The sequence below is a fragment of the Trachemys scripta genome, chromosome 4 (genome assembly GCF_013100865.1).
Source record: "Trachemys scripta elegans isolate TJP31775 chromosome 4, CAS_Tse_1.0, whole genome shotgun sequence".
NCBI lineage: Eukaryota > Metazoa > Chordata > Testudines > Emydidae > Trachemys > Trachemys scripta.
Window position 1 is genome coordinate 111,062,666 of NC_048301.1, and position 25,957 is coordinate 111,088,622.

Consider the following 25,957-nt stretch of genomic DNA (forward strand, 5'->3'; position numbering starts at 1 on the left):
TGTCTCTGGTTCATTCCCCATTGAATGATCCCTTCAGCAGCTTGTTACATTCAATTTATAAAAAGAACGAGGAGTACTTGTGGCACCTTAGAGACTAACAAATTTATTTGAGCATAAGCTTTCATGGGCTACAGCCCACTTCATCAGATGCATAGAATGGAACGATTTATAGTTGTTACATTATGTATCTGCCCTCCAGCTGACTGCTTCAGCAGTGACTTGTCTTTGGTTCTCAGTTTTTCTGGTGGAGAATTGGGGGCAGGAAAGAGAAAAGAGAGAGTGAGTCATTGATACATGTAACCTCTCCTCTGCTTGTGCTAGCCATGTCATCAGCTCTTGCACAAGAAATGCAGAACTCTGAGTGCAGATGTTGGCAGAGAAACAGAGGAGGAGCTGATTATTCATTTTTTTTTTTACTCACATGACTCTTTAATTATTTGACATCTAAAATGGTTATGTATCTGTATAGGGCTAGATTTGTGCCTCCACAAATTTGTGTCAAGCTCTACTGACCTAGGAACATACCAGGGAAGGAGCAGTGGCTCAGGGATACAACTCCCACCCTTGGCTAGTTTTATTTCTGGCCAATAGAAGTAGAAAAATTACCCACTTCTACTCCTCCTACCTGGTACTTTGGGGCTGTAAAGTTAAAATGCCACTCAATTCCCACCTGCCCTGGAAGAGTATAAATGACCACACCACACCCCTTAACCCTCTATGCCCAGACTCCAAGTCAGGGGAGCCTGTGCAGAGGTATGAGGGGCTTTCTTATTCCCCTGCCTGGGTGCACACTCTGAACCACAGTTTAGCCCTTAGAGCATTTTAGTAGCCTTTTAAGATGAACCTGTGGAGCAGCAGTGAGGTTGCTGCAGCCCTGAGCCAGGCCTGGAACGACTCATAACCATCATTATTGGCTTCAGGAGAGGAAAGGGAAGGCGTCTGTGCAGCTGGGTTATTCTGCACCACTGAGCACAAACTCTCATGCTCTCAGAGGTTGGGCTGCTCACAGACCGTACAGCACCAACTGGGCTTTGTTGGGAGCAATGGAGACAATACAGCTGTGATTGCAGAAAAGAAACAGAGGTGGAGAAAGGGTCAGCTTACGGTGGGAAGTGGGCAGAGACCAGGGCTTCATCCACTGCTCTCCCCAAACGCTTTAGTGCACAAGTACCCAGCAACCACAAACCCATCCTGAACGCGCGTTAACAGTGGTACCCTTAACTCAGGAAAGGGCTCTGCTGGAACTTGAAGGGCTATTACAGGAGTCGGCAACCTTTCAGAAGTGGTGTGCTGAGTCTTCATTTATTCACTCTAATTTAAGGTTTCGCGTGCCAGTTAATACATTTTAACGTTTTTAGAAGGTCTCTTTCTACAAGTCTATAATATATAACTAAACTATTGTTGTATGTAAAGTAAATAAGGTTTTTAAAATGTTTAAGAGGCTTCATTGAAAATTAAATTAAAATGCAGAGCCCCCGGGACCAGTGGCCAAGACCCAGGCAGTGTGAGTGCCACTGAAAATCAGCTTGTGTGCCGCCTTCAGCATGCACGCCATAGGTTGCCTACCCCTGGGCTATTATAATAGAACCTCAGAGTTATGAACACTTAGGGAACAGAGGTTATTCGTAACTCTGAAATGTTCATAACTCTGAACAAAACATGATAGTTGTTCTTTCAAAAGTTTACAATGGAACATTGACTTAATACAGCTTTGAAACTTTATTATGCAGAAGAATGTGGCTTTCCTTTATTTTTTCCATAGTTTACATTTAACACAGTACTGTATTTGCCTCTTTTTTTGGTCTCGGCTGCTGCCCGTGTACTTACAATTCCAAATGAGGTATGTGGTTGACTGAGATTCTACTGTAAAAATATCCCCTTCGACTGGATTTTGCTGCTGAGAAACTGCCGCCCCTCTCCCCCGCATTGCCCACTGCAATTGGGACTTTGGAGGGTACTTCCTCAGTAAAGAGAATTTTGGCTCAAGTCCCCCTGCCCCCATGTTGTGAACTAAGAAAATAAATAAAGGGCAGGAGTATATGTTATAGAACTAGGACTGGCTTAGTGCTCTCAGAGTTGATATATCAAAAATCAGCAGCGTTACATGCTCCCTAATGAAGTGAATTACATTGACTCAAGCATGCCAGTAATAGTGTTTTGAGAGTCAAGTTACTATTGTAACAAGACAGGAAGGTGCAAGATGAAATAGTGACACCTAGTGGTTAACTCACAGGAATTATGGAGAATGGGTTTAGCCACCTGAGGGCATCTGTCTACTTAATGTTTAAAAAAAATCTCAAAACTAATTTGCAAACAAACCCAGTCACTTTGACTATAGAGCAGGATGTCCTAATGTGAGTTTACTGGATTGACTATTTGCATCTAAAAATAAGTCAGATAAATTGAGCATGCAAATAGTCATTCACGTTCTGATTGTGGCACAATTACAAGAGCAAGCTCTGGAGGTCAAGCTGAGGTCTGCTTTAAATTCACCCAAGCAACTGCACAACCTGCACCCTCAAAACTACTGGCCCCTATCGTTAGCCAGACACCACTTCCACAGTGCCCCATATGGTATCTCCTCCCACTATCTAAACTGAGTCTGGGGCCTGTCCTCTGTCCTTAAATTGAATGCATCTCCAACCAGATCTCTGCCTAAAGCAGGGCCAGCTCTGGCTTTTTTGCCGCCCCCCCACTCTGCGGGGGGGAGAGGGAGGGGAGGGCGGTGAGCCCCGGCGGGGGCTCCGCTCTCCCCCCAGGGGCCGGAGCCCTGGGAGGACGGCGAGCCCCGGCGGGGGCTCCGCTCTCCCCCCGGGGGCCGGAGCCCTGGGAGGAGGGCGGCGAGCCCCGGCCGGGGCTCCGCTCTCCCCCCGGCGGAGCCCCAGCCAGGGCTCGCCGCTCTCCCCCCGGCGGCCGGGGGGAGGGCGCCGGGGGGGAGGGCTGCCAGAGCGCCGGGGGGAGGGCGGCGAGCCCAGCCATGGCCCCGCTCTCCCTGGGGGCTGGAGTGCCGCACCGCCCCCCTCCAGGTGTCGCCCCAAGCACAAGCTTGGTGGGCTGGTGCCTGGAGCCGGCCCTGGCCTCAAGCACCCCCCTGGGACTAGAGTTTGTGCTGCATGCAGCCCCACAGCTCATGTCCACTTTGCCCCCCTCAAAGCAGGCCACACACATGCAAAGGGTAGGGAGCCAGAGTGTGAGCATGAGGGTGCCTCCATTTTAGAGCATTTGGCCCCTATTAAAACCAAGAACTGACTAGTCTTAAGGAAGACACCCTGAAGGTTAGTCACCACACATGCAGCCTGTCCTGGAACATCCTTAACATTATAGCCCAGATTCAGCCCTTGCTTGAGTAGGCTAAACTTCCACTGAAGTGGCACTTGATTCCCCTTTGCTATCACAAGGGGTACAATTTGCACCACTGGGTGGTGTCATTCCCTAGAGGGGGGTGACACACTGCCACTCTTCCTGCGGAATGGAGGTGGCAGGAAGCCTGGTTCAGCTGCAAAATTACAGACAGGTTTTGTAACAAGTCTTCATGGCACTGAACATAGTCAGCCCCTTCCTTGGTTATGAGCCTTCTGGCCAGTTGTGGCTTCTCCTCGTGAAGGGAGATTGTAAGCACCATTGGCCACAAACACCTCCTACTGTTCAACAATCTCTGGCAGCCACCCTTGAACAGTTATGTTAATGAGCATTAGTGTGGAGCCAAGGTTTTCAGTCAGGGAAACATTAAGGAGGAGAAATAGATTCGGGCTTCTTTCTCTGTGTAAAGGCTACATTTGGGCGGCATGGTCTGAAGCTCCTTTGGTTGTCTCTTGTGTTTAGTTTTTTTAAACTATTTTCCTTTCCCCCACTCCAGCCCTTGCTGTTTGTAGTAGCAGGGTTTAGAGTGCACTCTCTGGTGAGGGGGGTTCAACAGCACAGGAAGTTGTACTCTCCACTCAGGCAATTTATTTTTAAATGAAAAATTAATTGCTTAGGGAGGTTGTGGAATCTCCATCATTGGAGATTTTTAAGAGCAGGTTAGACAAACACTTGTCAGGGATGGTCTAGATCAGTGGTCCCCAACCTTTTTGTGGCCAGTAGCACATTCATGTTTTCAGAAGAGTGTGGCGGGCGCCAATGATTTTTCAAGGCTTATTTTGTATTTCTACATTAAATACTACAAAAAACATTAATATTACATAATGTATGAATCCATAAGCTAAAAAAAAAAGGTAATTTTACAAGTAAAAGGTATTAAATTATTAGGCAATTACTCTTTCACCTTACCATGTGAATTTGCTCTTTTTTATCTGCGGTAAGAAAAATTAAGGAGTTTTTACAAAAACAAACAACAATTTTCATCTTATTTATTTTAAAAAAAAGTAAAACATTGTTGAATTGCTGGTCCAAATATATTTATTATTCTTACTATAACAGCCAGTTATGGTTAATTAAAAGTATTATTTGTACTGTTACTTGTAGCTGGATTTCAATAAACAGAAAAAAGTTAAACACAAGTTAATCATACACGCTCATCAGCACTTAATGGAAAATAGGTATCATTTATTCACGTGGTTTTTCTAATAAAGTCAGTGTAATTTTTGGCACTGCATTTCTGCAGCCAATCTTTTGTAGTTGGAAGAGTAGGATGATATTCCCGTTCGTAAGCAATCGTCGAGATGGGCATCTGTAAGCTGAGATCTGTATTTTGATTTTATGATGTTCATTGTTGAAAACAGAACTTCGCATAGATAAGTGGAACCGAAATAAGATTTTATTTTGTATGCTACATATTTTAAGGCAGGAAACTTTTTTCGGTCAACCAGATTCCAGAAGTTTTCATCTGTTGCACAGGATTTTAGAACAATATCATTTTGAAGGTCCAAAATCTCCAGGTTCCACGTCTTCCGTTCTTACTTGAATGAAACTCGCAATTGATGTAGCCATTTCTGTTACCTCTATTTGGCAAGTAAAAGGATTCACAAGAAAGGCAAACTACAGGCTCAATGATGGTGAACTGTTGAAATCTCTTTTCAAATTGTTCCAGAAGTGTTTGAATGTGGATAACAAATAGTGATGGGTTAAAATCACTGTCACATACCATTTTCTTCATACTTGGGAAATGTACGAGAGACTTAGTCTTCATATGTGACATCCACAAGATCAGTTTTACTTGGAATGATTTTACAGAACCTATCATTTGAGCCACATGTTTGTCTTTTCCCTGGAGCTCAAGATTTAAAATGTTCAATTTGTCAGTGATGTCGGCAAGAAAAGCCAAGTCCATTAACCAGGTGGAGTCTTCTAGTTGCTCGAAGTTCTGATTTGTGGACTTCAGAAATTCTTTGATCTCTTCAATTAGGCTTAAAAAACCTGCAAGAACTTTACCTATGCTCAGCCATCGTACTTCTGTGTGCAAGATAAGATCAGATTGTTTATCAACATCTTCCAACAGGGCCTTAAAAAGTCAGTGTTGCAAAGGTTTCGCTCGAATAGAGTTAATTATTTTAATAACGACATTCATGACGTGTTGAAAGGAAAGAACTTTGATGCACAAAGCTTCTTGGTGGATAATGCAATGATAAGACAAAGTTCGGAAAGGATTCATTCTTCTTACAGAGTGCAATGAATCCATTGGCACTGCCCATCATTGCTGGTGATCGCAGACAGCTTGTGTAGTGCCATACCAATTGATGTTGCGTATGATTTGAATAAATTATAGATGTCCTCACCCTTTGTTCGTCCCTTCATAGGCAATACTTTTAGTAACTCTTCTTTTATGGTGAAATCACTAAATACCATCCTCACCATAACTGCCAACTGCGCTGTATCCGATACATCTGTCGACTCATTGAATTGCAGTGAATTGAAAACCAGTCACATATTTCCAAGTCATCCTTTAGCTGAGTTTGCATGTCACTTGAAATGGCATGTATCCTCCTCGTAACTGTGTTGTCTGATAACTGCAAGTCTTGTCTTGCCGACAAAATCTCACCCTTGTTAGGAAATCCTTGAAACAGGCAATCAGCACCAGTCAAAAATGCTTCCTTCAACAATTCACCATCTTGAAAGGGTTTTTTCTTCTTTGCGAGCAGATGAGCAATTTTAAAGGAAGCAATAGTAGCACTTTTAGACTTTACCACTTGTCTAATGAAAACAGATTGCTGGGTAGATAGAAGAAAATCAATCAACTCAAATCAACCTCTCTCAACTCAGATTTAAGTGGATGGCTAATGTCAAAAGAGCCGTGATTAGTTTGGAAATGGCATTCGACATTATGTTTTTTCTGCACTCCAACAGCACCCCCGCACAATAAGCAAACACATTTCCCTCTATTTTCAATAAAACAATAGGATTCTTCCCACTCTGCTTTGAAATAATACGTACGTTGTCTTTTATTTGAACCACTCATTTTGGGGCAAAATGTTAAAAAAAATAAATTGCAAAGCACAAGAAAACAGCAGTATCAGTGCAGGAAGAATACTCACATACAGGGCTGGCTCCAAGCACTAGTGGAGCAAGCACGTGCCTGGGGCAGCACATGCTACGGGCGGCATTCCGTCCATTCTGCATAGTCGGAGCTTTTTTTGGGGGGACGGCAGTGCAGAGAGAAGCCGGAGGACAGAGAATATCGGCACCCGCAGCCCCAGAGTACTCTGTCCCCAGCAGGCACGGGGCCCTGGCTTCTCCCCCCTGCTGGGCACTAGGCAGGCCCCGCACCTGCCAGGGACAGAGAACACCAGCGCGCACAGCCCCAGAGTTCTCTGTCCCCACCAGGTGTGGGGCCGCGGCTTCTCTCCAGCTTTGAGAAGCCGCAGCCCTGCGCCTGCCGGGGACAGAGAACTGACCGGCTGCCACAGCCTGCAGCCCCGGAGAAGCAGGAGAGAAGCCACAGCCCCATGCCTGCCAGGGACAGAGAACAGCCTGCGGGCCCCGGAGTTCTGTCCCCGACAGGCGCGGGGCCGCGGCTTCTCCCCCTGCTGGGCACTAGGCGGGCGCACATAAATGCCCTGGTGGGCGCCATGGCACCCACAGGCACCATGGGTCTAGATAATACTTAGTCCTGCCATAAGTACAGGGGACTAGACTAGATGACCCCTTGAGGTCCTTCCAGTCCTATGATTCTATGAAAAGAAATCAAAAAGCGAAACCTAGACTATTAAATGGGTACTAACAAGTTATTTTCCACAGGACTCATTCTGAGCCTCAAGTCTTTGCTTCACACTTTGCTCTTCATGGATGTTCCCTGCTCCACTTGTTTATTGTGTGCCTAGTTGATATATTTCTATTGAAATCAAGGAAAGCCATTAGTAGCGTACTGGTTCTGAAGACAGATTGGTCTTAAAGCAGTTAAAGGTAGGTTGAAGTTGTAGGTCAAACAACCTTCTGTTTCCCTTCATCACTTGCATCAAACAAACAGTACAGACCCGTTTATGCGCAACCCATTTACGCGCAAATCTGCTTAACATGCGGTAGCACCATGCCTCCCAATGCTACCTATTTAACATGCGAGACTCGTTAACACGGTACAGGAACTTGCTATGTAGCGCTACAGATTTGCTCACTAATTCACAAACACAGAAATCGACAGGAAGTGCGGAGCAGAAACGTGTTGTATGTCTTTACCGCCGATGGGGGGGGGGGCAGCAACGTTAAAGTGCTGCCGCTGCAAAGGACCCTGCAGCGCTTTAAGTTCCCTGCCCTTTTTGGCCCCTCTTGGCCCCCCTCCTTGGGGAAGGAGGCCCAAAAGGGAGCAGCTGCCCCGGGACCAGCGATTTAAAAGGGCCCGGGGCTCCAGATGCCACTACCGCAGCAGCGGTCTCCGGAGCCCCGGGCTTTAAATTGTCATGGGAACCCCGGGCAGCGTGGACCAGGCGGCCTGGAAGGGCTGGCTAGGGGATGCTGACCCCTAGCCCCGCCCCTTCCACCCGAGGCCCCTCCCTTCTGGGGCCCAGAGCCACCCCCACCCCGTACCGGTAAGTGCCCTGAGTTACTTTCACCCCTGAGTAGTAATGTTATTAGATTACACATTTACATTTATATTCTTGCAAAGCGCCGTTAACAGGTATGCCTGCAGTATTTGGGACTCTGTGAATATGCATGTAATACTAGATTGTATATACAGATATCTTAAGCTATTTCAGCATGGCCCTCTTAACCCACGGTCGTGACGGCTTCACTCCCGACATCCGCGCATAAGTGGGTCTGTATTGTAACTTTCTGAACAAAGCAGAGAAATAAGAATCTCATTCTTTGCAATGAAACTTTATTAGAATGACAGTTCTACAGAGCTACTTTTGCCAGAACAATTCAGAGAATTTACTCACTTTCAGTTTAGCAGAAAGAGAGCATCATCATTTTTACTTGTAATAAAGAAGCTTTATAGATTTCTTTCAAGAGAAAGAAAGTCTGGTATTAAGTGAGCACCTACTCTTATCAGCCTTGCCTAGGGGCTCCTGTTAAGGTTACTTTCCCAGGGGGAAAAAATGACCTCTTTCAGGAAGAGTGCATTACTTTCATTTATTTTAGTGTCAATATTTTTGTTTTGTTCCTGGATACTTTCCCCCAGAGACTCAGCAAAAGCACCATCTATTGAATACTAGACATTCACCAGGTGGTTCTGCTTTTGCCAGCTCTTAAGTGGAAGGGAAACTTCTAGAAATCTTGATTGACCCATTAAATAGGCATGTTAGAGCTGTCCCTATAGGCTAAAGGCCCAGTTCTTGTAGATGCTTAGTATTCTTTACCTCGGGGAATGAGATGCTCTGATGAGCCTCAGATCTGATACATTCATGAATACACAGCAGGCCGCCAATTCCCTTGAGGGACATTGTTCTGCAGAGATTCCATGAATTTTTTTTTTTTTGGTAAAAACATTCTACATTGAACTCATTGGTTAACTGCATATGAAGAGTTCAGATAGAGAGGCAGAAACAGGGAGAGGACAGTGCTTAGCAGATGGTCACATCTGAAACTACACCTTTCACAAAATAATCTTCAGTCCAGGTTTGGACTCTTCCAGGACTTTCAGTTCATCATCCACTTCAGAACTCAAGTAGATGTCATACAGACTGAAAAGAAAAAACAAACAACAGTCTCAGCAGGCATGCTATCAAATCAAAGAGTGCTGGAGAGCAAGGCACAGTCACCTCTGGGGAGAAGACATGGCAAAAAGGAGCCAATCAGGTTTGAGCCAAAACTGCCTTATTGGCCTTTACTATTCTGCTAGTCCTGGTTCAAGACCAAAGTCCTCAGGCAGAGCTATTAAACCAAGGGTAGCCTTCAGCTGTATTAAGTTGCTAGCAAGGCTATTGAAGGAGAGTCATACAACTGGATTTGTTTCTGCTAGCATGGTCTAGCTACACAATCCACTGAAGCATCTGCCTCTAGGAACTGCCAGACTGAATCAGACCCATGGTCCATCTAATCCAGGGGTGGATAAACTTTTTGGCCCGAGGGCCACATCTGGGAATAGAAACTGTATGGCAGGTCATGAATGCTCACAAAATTGGAGTTCGGGTGCGGGAGGGGGTAAGGGCTCTGGTTGGGGGTGCAGGCTCTGGGGTGGGGTCAGAAATGAGGAGTTCAGGGTGTGGGCTCTGGGGTGGGGCTTGGGATGAGGGGTTGGAGGGGGATCAGGGCTGGAGCAGGGGATTGGGGCACAGGAGCGGATCAAGGGTGCAGGCTCCGGGCAGTGCTTACCTCAAGCGGCTCCCGGAAAACAACAGCATGTCCCCGCCCCCTGGCTCCTACATGGAGGCACAGCCAGGTGGCTCTGCACGCTGCCCGGTCTGCAGGCACCGGCCCTTTGGCTGCGGTTCTTGGCCAACGGAAGCTGCGGGGGCAGTGCTTGGGGTGGGACAGCGTGCAGAGTGGAGCCCCCGGCTGTCCCTATGCATAGGAGCCAGAGGGGGGCCATGCTGCTGCTTCTGGGAGCTGTGTGGAGCAGCCTCCGACCCTGCTCCCTGGCTGGAGTGGGGCAAGCCCCAGACCCTCTCCCAAGCAGGAGCTCGAGGGCTGGAGTAAAATGGCTGCTGTGGCAGATCTGGCCCACGGGCTGTAGTTTGCCCACCCCGATCTAATCCAATATTCCCCTCTGACAGGAGCAAGAATCAAAGGAATTAGAATGGTGTGAGATAGTCTGCCCCCCACATAGATCTCATCCTAATCTCTGATAGTGAGAGATGGGCTTCAGCAGTATGTTTAATGTTTCTTCCAACATTTATCGGAACTCTGGATATTCTTGTCATCTGTATAAACATCCAGTCCCATGAGTCCTGACAAGGGCTTGGCCTCAAATGGACTACTTGTGGCAGAGAAGTTCAGTCTTTTTATGCATTGTGATGCGCATTTCCTTGTATCTCTTTTTTTAAGTTTGCCATCTTTTAATTTAATATTGGCCATGGTCAGACAGGATACTGGACTAGACAGACCATGGGTCTCATCCAGTATGACAGTTCCTCTGTTCCTAGGGAAGTGGGGGCATGGTCTGGTCAAAGAGCAGGAGATGGAATTAAAATAGCTTCACAGCATGAAGGAGTTAGGGACAGGAAATGTCCTACTGACAAGACCTTTATGTTCTGCTATTTCAATTCTGGGGCATCCCCATGCAGTCACACAGGGACAGCTGTCTCAGCCACAGATTGACTAAGAGCCTGTCCATGCTACAGGTACAAGAGAGAAGGTGTTACTCATCTAGTCCCAGGCTAAATCACGTCAGAGGATTTAAGGGAAAGTCAGCAAAGAAATTCTTTGGATATGGCCCAGACAGAATGGGCTAACTTTACATAAAAAACAATTTTCTTCTTTCTCCCCCCCCCCCCTCCTCCTACTGCAGCAGTGGTGTCCACTTGCTTGTCCCTTCCAGCCCTAACCCATTTCCAAGGCTCTTCACAAGGAATAAGGATAGAAATAAAAGCCCACCACCAAAACTCCCTTCCAGAGCCCAGTCACCTGTGTCAATAAGGAGCTCATGCAAGTCCCTCCAGCTGAGGGGCAGGCAAGCCAGGTGAATCCAGTTACTGGGAGACCATGTGGAAGAGCCGGCTTCTGACAGGGGCCATGTGGTTGGCCACCACAGTTATTGGTTATGTGGCATGGGACACACCCAGGCAGTGAGCTATTTAAAGCTGCAGTGTGGACAGAGCCTTAAAAGGACCAGGCTCAAGTGTTTTCTGTTGCCCTGTCACAGTTTAGTCTGGTCTCTAGGGACAAGGCAGTAAGCCATTGGGTCAAGAGCATGGGCAAACAGCCTTAAAAGGGCAGGCAGCTCCTGAAACAGCTGATAGAAGTTTGCCTCCTGCAGGAAGTCATGGATTCCCATGAGACAGTAACTTCCTTAGAGCAGACTTTGCTCGCTGCCCTGTCTCCTCTTGGAAGCCCACATTCTCCTTTTAATTCCAAGACACCAGCACAATGCTGAGGGAATATAAAATGAGCACCACTTACACTAGTTGCTGTAGTTTGCAATTTGGATGTTTCAGTGATTCACACAGTTTCTTCACACCTTCGTCCTCCAGTGAATTGTTACTCAGGTCTAGCTCGGTTAGGCTCGGTTTGGAAGAGAGGATAGTGGCCAGACTCCCACAACAAGCACTTGAGAGACTGCAGTTACCCAACCTGCAGGGAAAGAGAGAAGCCAAAGTAAGGAGTAAAGTGACTCTTAAGTCAGTACTCCTCTAATAGACCAGAGTTCAGACATCCCAACCAGGACTGCAGCAGGCAGCAACACCACTTTTCTTGTGTCTTTCTACCATTTCAGAGGCTGGCACATAGGATAGCTTATGTGTTTTACATGAAGCATGTGCTCCCTCTAAAGACACCAGTGCTCAGGGCCCTTTGTGACTACTTGTTGTAGGCAATCCCTTTCTTCTGGCTCCAGCCATGGAAAGAGAGAGAGCCCATTGCCATCTGTTTGCAGGATGCGCCATACAAGACTTGGGGCAGTATTAGATATTCATGATTAAATTCTGTCCTCTGCTACATGGAAACGCCAGGTGTAACAGAGGACAGAATCTGGCCCTTCCCTGCTAATGGATGGAAATCAAGCAAGCCTATATTAGGCTTGGTGAGTTTGATGTTGCACAAGTGGAGGTCTCAGTTGCATAAGATTAGTGTTCCCACATCTTGTTTCCATTCTTTTGTGCGCACCAGTGTGATTGGTCAGTAGATAGTGTGCTAGGGAACCCAAGACCTATCCAACTTGCAGACCAAACAGTCTGGTGAATCTGTTGTAGGGAAAAAAAATGACTTTTTGCAGCCAGACTGAGCCATTAAGCTATTCTCTCTCCTTATTACACCGCTACAGGTGGTGACCAAGCTAAATGAAGACCAGACTAAACAACGTTTACGGAATATTATTACTGGGTTATTTACAGATAAAGAACAAAGGCAAATTGAAAGAGTGCCTTGAAGAAGCCAAGACTATTGGAAGGACCAGTACTTCAGTAAACACAGGAGTAGCTAAACTACGTTTATTGTGCTAGAACACCCCCCCCCTTGGGTTACTTGACACATCTATTGGCCTTGAGATTCAGATGTCACCCAGTCAAACTCATAGCCCAGTCTGCTTGTCCACTTCTGTGAGAAGGCAAATGACCTTTTGGCCCTCAATCCTTCCCAGTCAGAAACTGATTGACTTTGGTTCTCAGCAGAAGGATCTTGAGAGACAGAGGCTTTCTAGTATAACCTACAGGTTCTAGAAGCCATAACTAAAGCATCCATGGTAGCCACACGTGATTCCATGGCTCCTGCCTATTTGGCTTCACTGGGTGCAACTAGAGCTGTAGAGTACCATTCCAGTGTTGTGGCATTGGGGTGGGGAGGTGGCTGCGCTGCAGCATTGTGTTGGGAGTACTAAGCCAGTTATTTACGCAAGTTTAGTACTCAGACTTGGGGGGGCGGGTGGGGGGGGAGTGTCACTGGCTACTAATAGTCAGATGTGGACAGTTCTGCTAATCCACACTGAAACTGACTGGCTGCTTGTTCTGGCAGGGCTGAAACAGTGTTGGATTTGCACAAGTACACAAAGAAAGCAACACATACTTGTTACCCAAGTTAGGATTTGTCCTCTAGCAGTAGGACACAGGAACTGCCAGATACGGGTCAGGCCAGTGATCCATCTAGCCAGGTATGCCATCTGACAGTGGTTAGTACCTGCTGCTTCAGAGGAAGGTGCAACAAATCCTGCAATCAGCAGGTTTGGGATAGCCTGACCCTAGGGAGATTCCTCCAGCTCCCCTTTAGTTAGTGTGGCTTATACCCCAAAGACAACATTGGAGTTAACATTTGCTAGTTCTTACCAAAGGGCCAGTTTTAAGTACAAGGAAGAATCTGTGGGAAATGAGGACTTCAAGGGAGACTGTCTTCCAATGTTCCCAGCATCTCTGTGTTGCAGGTAAATACTACTACGGTACATAGACTCATGTTCTTAAAGCTCATTCAGAAGGAGCAGACACAGCTAGTCCCACAGCTGACACAGAATGGTAGAGCTCCACTAGTGTCAACTGAGGTATAATCATTAATACCAACTGAGGCATCAGTTCTCAGTTGGAACAATTTGGTATTTTGTAACTGTTTCTTTGTAGCCTCGATGCCTTATCCCCATCCACCCCCATTCTTTATTGGGCAACCAATATCTGCAAGTGAAAGATAAATAAGTTACTTACCATAGGGACCGTAAGTTACAGTTGGGGTTCATCAGTCCTTCACGGATAATTTCAACCCCTGCATCTCCTATCTTGTTTCCACCCATATGCAGATCTCTCAAGGTCTGGTTTGTGCCAAGAACAGAGCTAATGCTCTTACAGCAGGCAGTTGTGAGACCACATTCCCTTATCCTGCAATGCAAAGAAACAACCAGAACTTCAAGACTGATTGAATGATCTAATGGGTCTTCCTCTCCCATCTTTAACCTCTATGACTGCTGACCTCTCCTGAATGCCTCACGTCCTCCCCCTCACGTTGGTGATTAGAGCTATTTAGACGGGTGGGACCACATTCCTAGTGAAGTCTGGGCCTTCTGTTCTTTGCCATCAATGATTAGATGTGCTATTTTAATCACCCATGTCCTTATCCACTCCCCAAGGTCTGAGGCTCAATTGTTCTGTTGCATCACACTAAGATTATGTCCCCCACCTCAAAGAATGCAAGATCTTCGTTCTTTTGAGGCACATAGCTGCATGAGAGATTAGTTCACTCTGAATGGGATCACTGAGAGACATACCACCATTCACCTTCAACACAGGAGGCACCTCACCTATTGCTAGATGAATGTGAGGGTGAGGAAAACCTATCCGTGTAAACAGATGAATCACATAGATCCTTTTGGCTAAGGGTACATCTACACTACAGCGGGGAGTCGATTTAAGATACGCAAATTCAGCTACGTGAATAGCGTAGCTGAATTCGACGTATTGCAGCCGACTTACCCCGTTGTGAGGACGGCGGCAAAATCGACTTCTGCCGCTTTTTGTCGGCGGCTCTTACTACCACCTCCGCTGGTGGAGTTAGAGCGCCGATTCGGGGATCGATGGTCGCGTCCCGACGGGACGCGATAAATCGATCCCCGAGAGGTCGATTTCTACCCGTCGATTCAGGCGGGTAGTATAGACCAGACCTTAGATAGTAGGAAAGGTTTATTTCACTTGTTAAACCTTCACACAAAGGGGCAGTTCTCTTCCTACCCCAGATCACGTGATGCCAGAGGACCTAGGTCTGGAAGGCTACACCAGGTAAGTATAGAGGTGAGAAAAGAGAAGTTGATGTAGGGAAGACCTTCTGTTGTTACACTTTGACTGATGGTGGCAATTTTAGTCAGAGTACTGACTTCTTTAAACCCTTTCAAGGGGGAGCCATTTATACTGCAGCTAGCAGACAGATTTCCTTCATTGCTAAAGGCGATCGCTTTCCTCAGTGAACAAATTCACTCCCTCTTCTCTACCACAGGAGAAATCCCGAAACACTTGGTGGGATTTAGAGCTCAAGCCTTCAGAGCAATAGAAAGCCATGGGAAAGCTAGGAATCCAATACAAAAACAGGAAACTAGCAGACCATAACATCCAATTTGCTGTTAAAGCTGCCCTGTCAAAGACTTTTTCCAAGTTACTGAATCCTTCTGTCAAGTGAATGGATTATACTTAATGGGTGGGTTCAAACTTGACGATGCTCAGTTTCCTAGACTTTGAAAAATCTCCCCCATGACCTTTCAAAAAAGTTACCTATGGATTTTAGGAGCACTAGTCTCATTGACTTCAATGGGCTCTATGCTCCAGAATCCCTCTGGGGCCTTGCTAAGCAGAAGAACCACACCACCCTTAGAGGACCTGAATCAGTTAGGACGTTTGTGTGGGCACTGCCTAGTGTAGAAGAGTTATTTTTGTTAATAAAAATAATAAATTAAGACAGTGAACATTGTAAAGGAAGCTAGCAGCAGGTTACCATAGTGCCTCGAGTTTAGCTTTTGGATCCTTCAGTCCTTGACACAGTAGCTCCATTCCTGGGTCTCCCAATCTGTTACCAATCAGGCTCAGCTCTGTTAAGGACTCTTTTGTGCTGAGGACATGGGAGAGATCCTTACAGCCAGCAGGTGAGACACCACACTCCCATAACCTGAGGAACACAATAGGAATATTGGATTCTTCAAGATTTGCTTAAGACTTTATATGCTGATCTGGGGTGAATCCTATTTTTACCCAGGGCAGTAGAAATGCAGAACAGTAGAGTCTGGTTTTTTTTTTAACTCTAACAGGCTTGTTATATGCACACACATTTATTTTACACGTATCTTTTGTGTAAGCAGCCTTCTCCTGCTTACATCTTCCCCTTTCCTGCATTAGAGATGAAAATCTCTTTTTAAAAATAAGAAGGTAAGTTGGGTACACAGCGTTGTACAGAAAACTGAACAGAACGACTGAATATTCATTACAGCAGCGTTCTGTCATGCCCTTCTTCCAAGAATTTGATAGTTTACTGAACAGGCAGGAAAGCACAGTGAGATCAGTAGTGTTCTTCACCCAACCCTCACTGAGAGAAGGGGTCTGAGGTGCACCCCTGCTTCATAAGGGATTTGTTGACTGAGAAACTCTACATATCGGGCAAGATCATGCCAGCATAATAAATACAGATGACTTAGGGGCTACCAACTTGTGCAGATGTTAAGTAGCCATTGGTGTCCCTTACCATAGCTTCTCTATTTTACAGTTGGGATTCAGCAGTCCCTGGCACAGCAGCGCTACACCTGGATCTCCAATCTTGTTCTCTCCCACAGACAGTTCTGTCAGGGATGGCTTCCTAGCAAGAACAGTGCTGAGATCCCCACAGCTAGCAGCCGTGATACGACAGTTCTCCAGACTGTGGAGAATAGAAGAATCATATCAAAGTTCAACAGTTGCTTCTCCATACGTCAGTGTATTAAAGGACATATACCATCCTGAATACAATCAGGAAGAGAGATTGCAGGCCAGGTCCTCAGCCCATCTGAACTGGTGCAGCTCCACTGAGTTCAGTGAAGGTATGCCAGCTGAGGATCTGTCCCATTATTCCCCCAGAAGAAACATCACCCTTCCTTTAGGGCACTATGGTGCTCATTAAATCCACATACTGGGTATGTAACTGATAGAGGCCCAGACAAGTCACCTCTTTATGTTGAGGATCCCTCTTTACGGAAGCCCTGGGGACAGACAGAGCCAGGGGAGTCTCCGAGACCATAACTCCATTAGAACCATGCTGGGACGGTGCACTCCTGCTGCTGCAGACACACTGGGCCTCCACATGGCTTCCAGCTGATACTATAAGCGGATTCTGCAGCCTATACTGCGCTTAGAACAGGAGTGCTCTGCAGATCGAGATGGGGGCAGGAAACTCAGATCTTGCACCAAACGGTCTCCATGGACGTTACCCCAGGCAAGGGGTGTATTGCCGCACACCATTCTGAAGAGACGTGCACTTTGTTATTCTGAAGCAGTATTCAGACTTAGTTGGATAGTAACTGGTGGGAGACTAGCTAGAGCTGGGGGATAGTAGCTTCCTCTCCCCACTCCCACATAGGAGCCATCGGACATTTTCTTTGCAAGTCTGGTCCACAGTGACACCATTGCCATTACCATGCAGTGAAGAGTGAAAGCCAGCTCCCTGAATCAAGCACCAAGGAGAATTTAAGCCAGGAGAGTTTTTGCAATTTTCATGGCAACAGAGATGTACCTGGATAAGCCACAGAATTTCTTAAGTATTCCTGGCAGCAAGAAAGTGGTGTGTGTCTGTAAGAGCAGAATTAGAACTGGAGAGAACTAGCTGTTACTTACTGTAGTGACTGTAAGTTACAGTTGGGATCCATCAATCCCTGACACAGCACTTTTACTGCTGCATCTCCCAGTTTGTTGTTACTTATGTTGAGCACCCTCAGGGAAGGCTTTGTGCGCAGAGCAGAGCAGAGCAGCTCACAGTTGTCAGGTGAGAGTTCACAATACTCTAACCTGCAAAAAAGAAGAAACCAGAGCAAAATAGGAGTCTTCATCATACCACTCAGCTCACTTATGGCAGCAGCCTAGAGATCTTGTCCACAGACCAGACAGGAAGACAGAGCAGAGAGTTTACCATTCAGCCAGTTAAATATACAGATTGCTCATGGCTTTTCATGGTGGGAGGGAGGAGAGTCCCCAAACCTCAGCTACTAACTTAATAGCACTTCCATGCTATTGCCAGGGGGCTTCAGTCAGTTTGATTTGAAAGCATCACCAGATGGGGTATCTGCTCAGTTTCAATAGTAAGCTTTTCATAAGATTGCATGCAGGTTTGCTGACAACCACTGTTTAATTCTTGAATTGTAAGAGAGCATATGACCACCACTGCTATGTCTTTCTAAAGGAGGAGAAGAGTTAGTTTCTCCAACTGGTAACCTTTAGTAGAATCAGATCAGAAACCAGACAGTCTTAGAGACCAGAATCAAAAGCAATAAACTGATCAGCAGCACTCCTGCTGGTCATGGAACAAGTTTGTGCTCCCTGTTCTTGACGGGGGTTTGATCAAAAAACATCCAGGTCATTCTGCATTGACCTGCACCTGCACCTACCACTATTTATTAAGTAAGGTCAGAGGAGTGTTTGCAGTGGACAAGAGCCTAAAGTGCTGTGTAAATGGCATGCACCTAATCTCTACCCACTTCACCTTCCCTATAATAATATGGCTATGGGAAGAGCCAGACTAACCATCCATAACTCTGTGAGAAGTAGATGGTTAAACTGGAAGACAAAAGGTGGCAGTTTGTCCTTTTGAGGAAGGAAGCAGCAAATTCTTCATGCCCAGTTAATTCCTGGCCTCTGCTAAACAAGGGTCTCAGTCAAAGGTGGTTTCGATACAGAGACCTATCCACTGGAAGTTGGATTAAAACCACTAATTTGTCTGAATAGTCACAAACTATGCTCCATGGAACATATCCCGATGATCCAACGAATGCAACACTGAGAACCATACAGCAGGTGGTTGGGAAATAAGTGAATAACAAAGATTTGAAGCACTGCTGAAACCACTCAACCTACCAATGAGAATAGCTTTTGGTCACTACCAATCTGGGCTATGTTGAGGTGGTCAGATTAGAGACCAGGCCACAACATTACAAGGCCTTGGGACCATCCAATCCCCACTAAAATGGTTTATCAGATATTTCCCCCCTGCAGATATTCACTTTTTTGCAGCTGGAGGCAAACTTACTGCTGGTTACGAGAGATGACAGAACTCCACTCCCAACCTACCCATCCACCTGAGTTTTGTCTAGCACCTTGCAATGTCAAGCATCCATGAAAGAACCAAGGAGGCCAGTGATTACTTACTGTAACTTCTGTAGCTTGCAGTTGGGATCCATCAATCCTTCACACAGCACTTTTACACCTGAAGTTCCTAGTTTGTTATCACCCAGCTGCAGCTCTGTCAAAGTTGGTTTTGTGCTCAGAACAGAACGGAGATGCTTACAGCAGGCATCTGTTAGATTGCAGTTCTGCAGCCTGAGGGAGAAAAGAAACTGGCATATGAGGAATAGAATTCCTCAGAATTCACCATGTTCTCCTCAGAGACTGGTGTATCCTCCACTATTTGGCTTCATAATCCATTGTAGTGCTGTAGTGTATTATGCTTCAGTGCCTTTACAAAGCATCTGCAATTCTACCAAAATTATTACATGCCAAGCTAAATACTAAATAAGGCCAGACCCAATAAAATTTTTTACTGAGGCAGAGATTAATCAGCTAGTTTTAGAGTTGCAGTAACAAGGGGCTTCCATTTTTTTTTTAAAATAACTTCTTGTACAGCAGCCATAGCAGAGAAGAGAATTTCTTCCATTAAATAATGACAATATTCCAATGTATCTATGCAGCAATGTTGTTCTACACAGAACAAGTCTAAGCCAACAAAAGGCTATTCCCAGATAGAAAACAAGGGAATCTTACCTTTCTTTGACTCCCTAGAGCAAGGGCACAGTAGTCAAAAATAAAAATCTAAGCCAAATATTGGCTTACATCCCCCATTGCTGTGTAGGTGTTACACTGTGGATCTCTAACTACTGTATCCTGCAGGACATATCAGTCCTCTGCTGCCACTGAGAGCAGGTAAAGGTGTCTTTCCAGTGCTGTTTCTGGTAGGAGTGGTTGCATGACAGCTGCAACATTACCAGGAAGGGGGGTTGATTTAAATCACTCAGAGGAGCCAACAACATCTTAATGGAGTTTGGTATGGAAGTTTGCTTTTTAGAAAAGTTTGATGTTTCTGATTTAATCTTTAACACATAGACCTAGGTAAACAGTGGACGTTTAACATGCACTGAACTGAACTGCCCACCAAAAAAAAGCCACCACACACACACCCACCCAAGCAACCTAGCTTAGGAGAGAAGCTAATGAATTTGTGATTGGCGCTCTTGAGAAACTTGAGGTTTAAAAAGAAACTATTTGAAATGTGACTCAATAACTAGTGTTCCATCCTCTTGGGGAAAGTATTAGATCCACTTATTACAAGGCCTATCTTAAAAACAAGGTGTCTGATTTACTTAATATTTTGGCTCCCCTTGCCTGCAATTTTTTTTAATTGCTCTTCTCACTAGGGGACATGTGAAGTTTGAAGCCCACAGAACTGTGGAGGGACCAAAAGTCAGCCTTGTAACCATTCTCCCCCCTCTCCTCCTCCCCCCCCCCACGTAAACCCTGGGTGGCTGCCAGTGTCTAGACCTTATCTTGGTCTTTGAAGTGCCAAGATCCATTTATGTACTATAGTCTTGGTGGTAAACAAGTAAGCAGAACAGATTAAAACCCCAAATATATGTAGCTATTGAAAGAGTTCTCTTTGAAGACTGGAGGGGGTGGTATTTGGGAGGTGTTAAAAGCTGCTATAGACAAGTGGTTCTTGCTCTTTCTTGAGCTGCCCTGGCCAAATAATCAGAGCTGGGAAAAGTCAGCCATTTCTAGTCCAGTTAGGGATCAGATTCTCCCAGTCATTACTCAGGAAGTGTTTGAAGTTGTATCAGTTTACTTTCCCTACCAATAAACGAGAAGCCATTTGATAAGAATTCAGGGTTTTCTGAGGCGTTTACAGAGTACAGTAAATATAGGGCCAGATCCTCAGCTGGAATAAATGGGCATAGCTCCATTGAAGTCAGTGGAGATGCATTATTTACCTCAGCTGATGATCTGGCCCAAGGGTTTAGTTACTCACAATGCATTGATAAAGACCGATAAGCATTCTAGTGCAACACAACCACCAGTCTGAGATTTACCAGAGTTTCTGTAAGTTGCAGCTTGGAGTCATCAACCCTTTACACAGCAGTTCCACTCCTGAGTCTCCCAATTCATTGTTATTCAGGGTTAGCTCTGTCAGGGTCTGGTTTGAACTGAGAACAGAGCCAATATCCTTACAGTGACTAGCAGAGAGATTGCAATCATCCAGCCTGCAGGAAGATAGATGGCATTAGTTCTAACAATTCATTCTGCTCACCTCAATGACTGAAGAATTCCCCATCAGCGATGTATTTATTAAACAAGATAATCAGTTATTTAGACCCTAAGTCAGTCCCTGGAGTGTATCACAGCAAATCCACATGCAGCTTGTTGTGCAGACAAAGCCCACTCCACTACCCAGGCTCGGCAGGAGACGGGATTCTCCTGCATTACTAATTTCAGAGTAGCAGCCGGGTTAGTCTGTATCCGCAAAAAGAACAGGCGTACTTGTGGCACCTTAGAGACTAACAAATTTATTTGAGCATAAGCTTTCGTGGGCTACAGCCCACTTCATCGGATGCATAGAATGGAACACACACAAAGAAGATATTTATACATACAGAGAACATGAAAAGGTGGAAGTAGTCACGCCAACTGTAAGAGGCCAATCAATTGAGATTAGCTATCATCAAATTGAATCTATTTCCCCATGTTAAGTTCTCCTCACACCTTTTATGGGTCATCTTGATGATCACTTCAAAAGTTTATTTATTTATTTATTTTTTTTTCTTTTTCTCCTGATGATGATAGCTCATCTCAATTGATTGGCCTCTTACAGTTGGCATGACTCCTTCCACCTTTTCATGTTCTCTGTATGTATAAATATCTTCTTTGTGTGTGTTCCATTCTATGCGTCCGATGAAGTGGGCTGTAGCCCACGAAAGCTTATGCTCAAATAAATTTGTTAGTCTCTAAGGTGCCACAAGTACTCCTGTTCTTCCTGCATTACTGGGGCTCTGCTACTGTAGAAGTGGAAATAAGATTCTGCCAGAGACAGACTGAATGGAACTCCTCCATCTGTGCCACTTAGAAGATGTCATGTGCCCCAAACCCCCTCTCTAGCCAACAGAGCTTTAACCCTGGGCTGCAACTAAGTTTAGTTTCTTCACCAACAAGTTAGCCAGTTCATCAGGCAGCAGGAGTGTACCTGAATCCAAAAGGTCCAGAGGGCAATGTATAAGCTTTTAGGCAGACTGTAGTGACACCAAATGGACTGGTCCTTTGCCAGGCTTTCCAGTCAAAGAGAGACTTCCAAGACTGCTCTGGCATGCATAGCTCATATGGCCTCTGCCCACATCCTTATTGCCTTCCTGGAAATTATCAGCTGCTGTCACCTTCTCAGCTTCTATGCCTTGGGCAGCCAATTCTCTGCTCAGAATTCAGTTCTAATCACTGGCAAGTAGCCCAGGTTCCCTCGGGGCATCCCATCCCCATGGGAGGACTCAGACAGTCAGAGCTAGTTCCACATAACTCACATATCAAAGGCCCATGCAATCCTTCCTACCCGACCCAAAGGAAGTTGCCCTCAATCTGCTGCTCCTTCCCCACTAGCTTAATGCTCGTTTTACCCACCCAGAGGAGCAAGAGGTCAGCCCAGGAGTGCAGATTCCCAGCAAGAGGAGGTGGAGCAGTGTGGGTACCAACTCTTTCTAGCACTCCCTACCTCCCAGCAGAGTACTCGCTAGCTGACCGGGCTAAAATCGAAGTGATAGCTCTTTGTGGCTGCCAGAGCATGTAGGATTAAAAGTGAAAGGGATAGAGACTTTCCACGTGTTAAAATGCTGGTCAATTTATAGCATTTGGTAAGACTGGTCATGAAATGCCATAGGGAAGGAGTTTGACTGGCACTCCCATCAAGGGGCACTTTTTTAGCCTAAAACCCACCTTTCTGGATGGAAAGAAGATAGAGACACCAACCCCCTGCAAATAAACATTCTGCCAAGGAAGACAGGAACACCAGAACAGTGGCAACATATTTAAATAGTCATTGAAGACATCACTACTTTAGTGTTTTTGATCTATGCTGAATTTGAACCCAGACTGAGTTCATACCAAGGACTAGGTTTCTTTAGATAAGCAAGTCTTCATGAGCGTCCTACATAGGAGGAGCAGAATCCTTCCGTCACGAGCAAGTTTGCAGGATCACATAGCAACAATACTGCAGTTAATATTGTCCCTGAAATGCAGTAAACATTCTGTTCCCTTCCACACCCCTCCCCCCCGCCCCAAAATCCTGTAGACTCCTCCCTCCACCCTTTAGGACAGGGGTTCTCAACCTTTTTCTTTCTGAGGCCCCCACAGCATGCTATAAAAACTCCCCGGCCCACCTGTGACAACTGTTTTTCTGCATGTAAAAGCCAGGACAAGCATTAGGGGGTAGCAAGCAGGGCAACTGCCAGGGAGCCTGGAAAGCTAAATTGCTCAGACTTCAGCCTTGGGTGGCGGGGCTTGGGGCCCTGGGCTTCAGCCCTATGTGGTGGGGGTTTGGCTTTCTACTCTGGGCCCCAGCAAGTCTAATGCCAGTCCTGCTTGGCGGCCCCCCTGAAACCTGCTCACAACTCCCGGATCCCTGGTTGAGAACCACTGCTTTAGGAAACTATTCAGCTTAGTTGCTATATGGTCTCTTCTAGGGGGAAAAACTGGTACTACCTGACAGTTTTGCTCGTGTTCATGGAAGATTTAAGCTCGGTCCACCTGGACGCACTCATCTCTTCACACTGGATGTCAAGGTCCATTTTAAATGCTGATGCAAGACCTGAAGATTTAACAAGATGACTGTGAGTAATTTCTGAAGCAGAACAACAAACCCAGCATTCCCTTTTCAAACCCAACCAGTTATGCTTGGGCAGCTGGATTTATAACCCTCTGCGCCACAAGTTACAGTTGTGCAACTTGCTCTTTTTACACATGGCCGATGTTGAAAGGTTACAGACACTAACTCCATATTTGCAATGTTGAGATAGATCAGGTAGTGGCCAGACTAACCCAGCAGAGGCCCCTATCCGGTGGCTGGATGGTATGTGCATCCTACAGAGTTATTGCAACAGTCAGCCAAGACCCTTGTGGTTTTTAGGCAACTGTTCGACCCAGTGAGAAGAGAGGGAGGCTCTTTTTGGCTACGTGACAGTGTGCACTTTCCAAAGGCAATGGGGACCATTTTATAAATATTGCACTGGTGTCCGAACGGCACAGTACATGTGTGTACTTCAGGGAGAGCATGGGAAGTCTGATATGAGTCTAGGACCTAGTGATCTCTCATAAGAGTACATATGGAGAGGAGGAGAGTCATGGGAATGGACAGGTTCCATGTTAACAAAAAAATCTCTCAGTCAAAAACCAGTTTACTGGAAAGCAAAGTTCATGGGGCTGGAAGGATTCAGCACCATTCAGACATGAATCAGACTCTCACCAGTTCACCTGGTGCAGAGCTATGGGCAGTGAGAGACATTCAGATGGCATACTCTGCATGCTCCAGGGGGCATTTTATCATTTTTTAACCTACCAACCCCCTTCCTGTATGGTTAGGGAAAGCGGGTACCACACAGAGCAGAGGCAGTGTTTGAATTGTTTGCATGAATCAGGATATGGCAACACTGTAGCCTTGGAAAGGTAATACACACCAGTAAGTGGCTGGGCACACTTTTTTGCGGTTTCTGTATTTTTATGTTCAGCCGTTGGTGTCAGCCCCAAAAGAGCAATTTTGAGTTACAAGCATCTGAGAAGCATGGTGTTTTTTGTTCCACAATCATATTACAAATTATGATCTATATACAGTAAACCTGTATTACAGGTCAGAGGGGTTCCCCAGTCTTTATACACAATACTTTACAATAGGTAAAAATATGCCAAAACAAAGAGCTAAGCCTAAACCCATAAATCTTGCAGTTTAGCAGCCTGATTCTACAAACACTTACTACCCTGGAAAGTACCACTGTACTATCTAGGTCTACATTTGGCTAGCTTGTTACCCTACACCGTGTGTAAGTGACTACACAATTTGACTGCAGTGCAGAGTGGGTGACAATGCCCTCATTCTGATTGGTTAGTGGAGGTGACTATACACAATGCAGTGATGAATTAGACCCATAGAAGTCTAATCTACATTAGCAAAGAAGAGTGTTTTTTAGAGTTAAACATTATTTGAAACACCACTTCAGCTGTGTCCACACCAGGCGTGATCACTTTTCAAATCGTGTTAGCTAGCTGTGGTCTACCCTAAGGGGAGATATAGACAGTGAGCAACTAACATGTTTTTGAAGGTGTTAAACTGGATCTACTCTAGGTGCCAAGTGATATTTCAAGTCATGCTACCTAGGTCAAGTTTATTAACATTCTCCTCCTACACTGGCCCAAACCAGAGTGGAATAGTTAGGAACAAGCATTGCGCACTACAGCTAATTCTTCCTCATACTTCTAATTCTGTCCTCCCCACATCATTTTTTTTTAACATAATTAAAGATGGAGAAAGTAAGTTAGGGATCCCAAATAAAGGGGAGTTTTTCCATAGAGGTGAGTTTGGTAACAATGCAGTCCCCCAGAGATGGTCTCCTAGCACAAGTAGCATAGCATACAACAGGGAAATCCTACTGGAAAGCATAAATAATCCCTCCACTCTAACATGAGAGAATGGGAGCATGCTGTTGTTCTAAATCTAGCATACAGTTCCCAGCATCATTTTAATTTTTAGAAGTCTGTGACCCATCTCATTGCCATAATATCAGAATCTAGTTAGTCAAAGGGATTAAGTTACTGTGTACAAAACAAAAAATTATCTACTATCCCAAAACATTAAAAATGGTAAGTGGAGAAATATATTATAGAAACATACAATCTATAAAATAGAAACATCATAATAGAGCAAAACCTTCCCTGATTCCCCATCCTCCTTCTCTCTGAGCTCAGAGATTCACTCAGCAGCTTTTCCTCCTCCATACCTTCCTTTGAATCCAAACAGAGCCAAAGGGGCCTAGGCCAGAGCAGCTGTATTTATTGGCCCCCAAATTGGCTTTTTCAAGAACCTGCCCTACTTAGCATGCTCATCCTTCTTGGTCTCCATTATAAAGGGCATGTGATTAAGGTATTCTTCTCCCCTGTGTGCCATGTTATAGCGGAAGATGTAGGCAATTAGCTGTCTTCCTTTACAATAAACTCATAATACTAGAGTACAACTGACAGCAGACGGGTCTTGTTTTAGTTTCTTTGGTGGGGAATTAGTTTTT

General features: G+C 45.5%; 1 protein-coding gene across 2 annotated transcripts in view; it reads right to left on the reverse strand.

Annotated features, from left to right (window-relative positions):
• Nucleotides 1–8,231: 8,231 nt before the first annotated feature.
• The window catches only part of RNH1 (ribonuclease/angiogenin inhibitor 1), a 40,337-nt gene continuing 22,611 nt past the window's right edge, over nt 8,232–25,957 (reverse strand). For both annotated transcript variants that reach the window (XM_034770369.1, XM_034770370.1), the window contains exons 2-10: nt 23,388–23,493; nt 20,738–20,908; nt 18,807–18,977; nt 17,283–17,453; nt 16,162–16,332; nt 15,421–15,591; nt 13,650–13,820; nt 11,431–11,601; nt 8,232–9,053 (exon numbers count right to left, since the gene is read on the reverse strand). In XM_034770369.1, the coding sequence (XP_034626260.1) occupies nt 8,966–9,053; nt 11,431–11,601; nt 13,650–13,820; nt 15,421–15,591; nt 16,162–16,332; nt 17,283–17,453; nt 18,807–18,977; nt 20,738–20,908; nt 23,388–23,493 (1,391 nt within the window). In that variant the 3' untranslated portion in view covers nt 8,232–8,965. The remainder of the gene's footprint in view (nt 9,054–11,430; nt 11,602–13,649; nt 13,821–15,420; nt 15,592–16,161; nt 16,333–17,282; nt 17,454–18,806; nt 18,978–20,737; nt 20,909–23,387; nt 23,494–25,957) is intronic.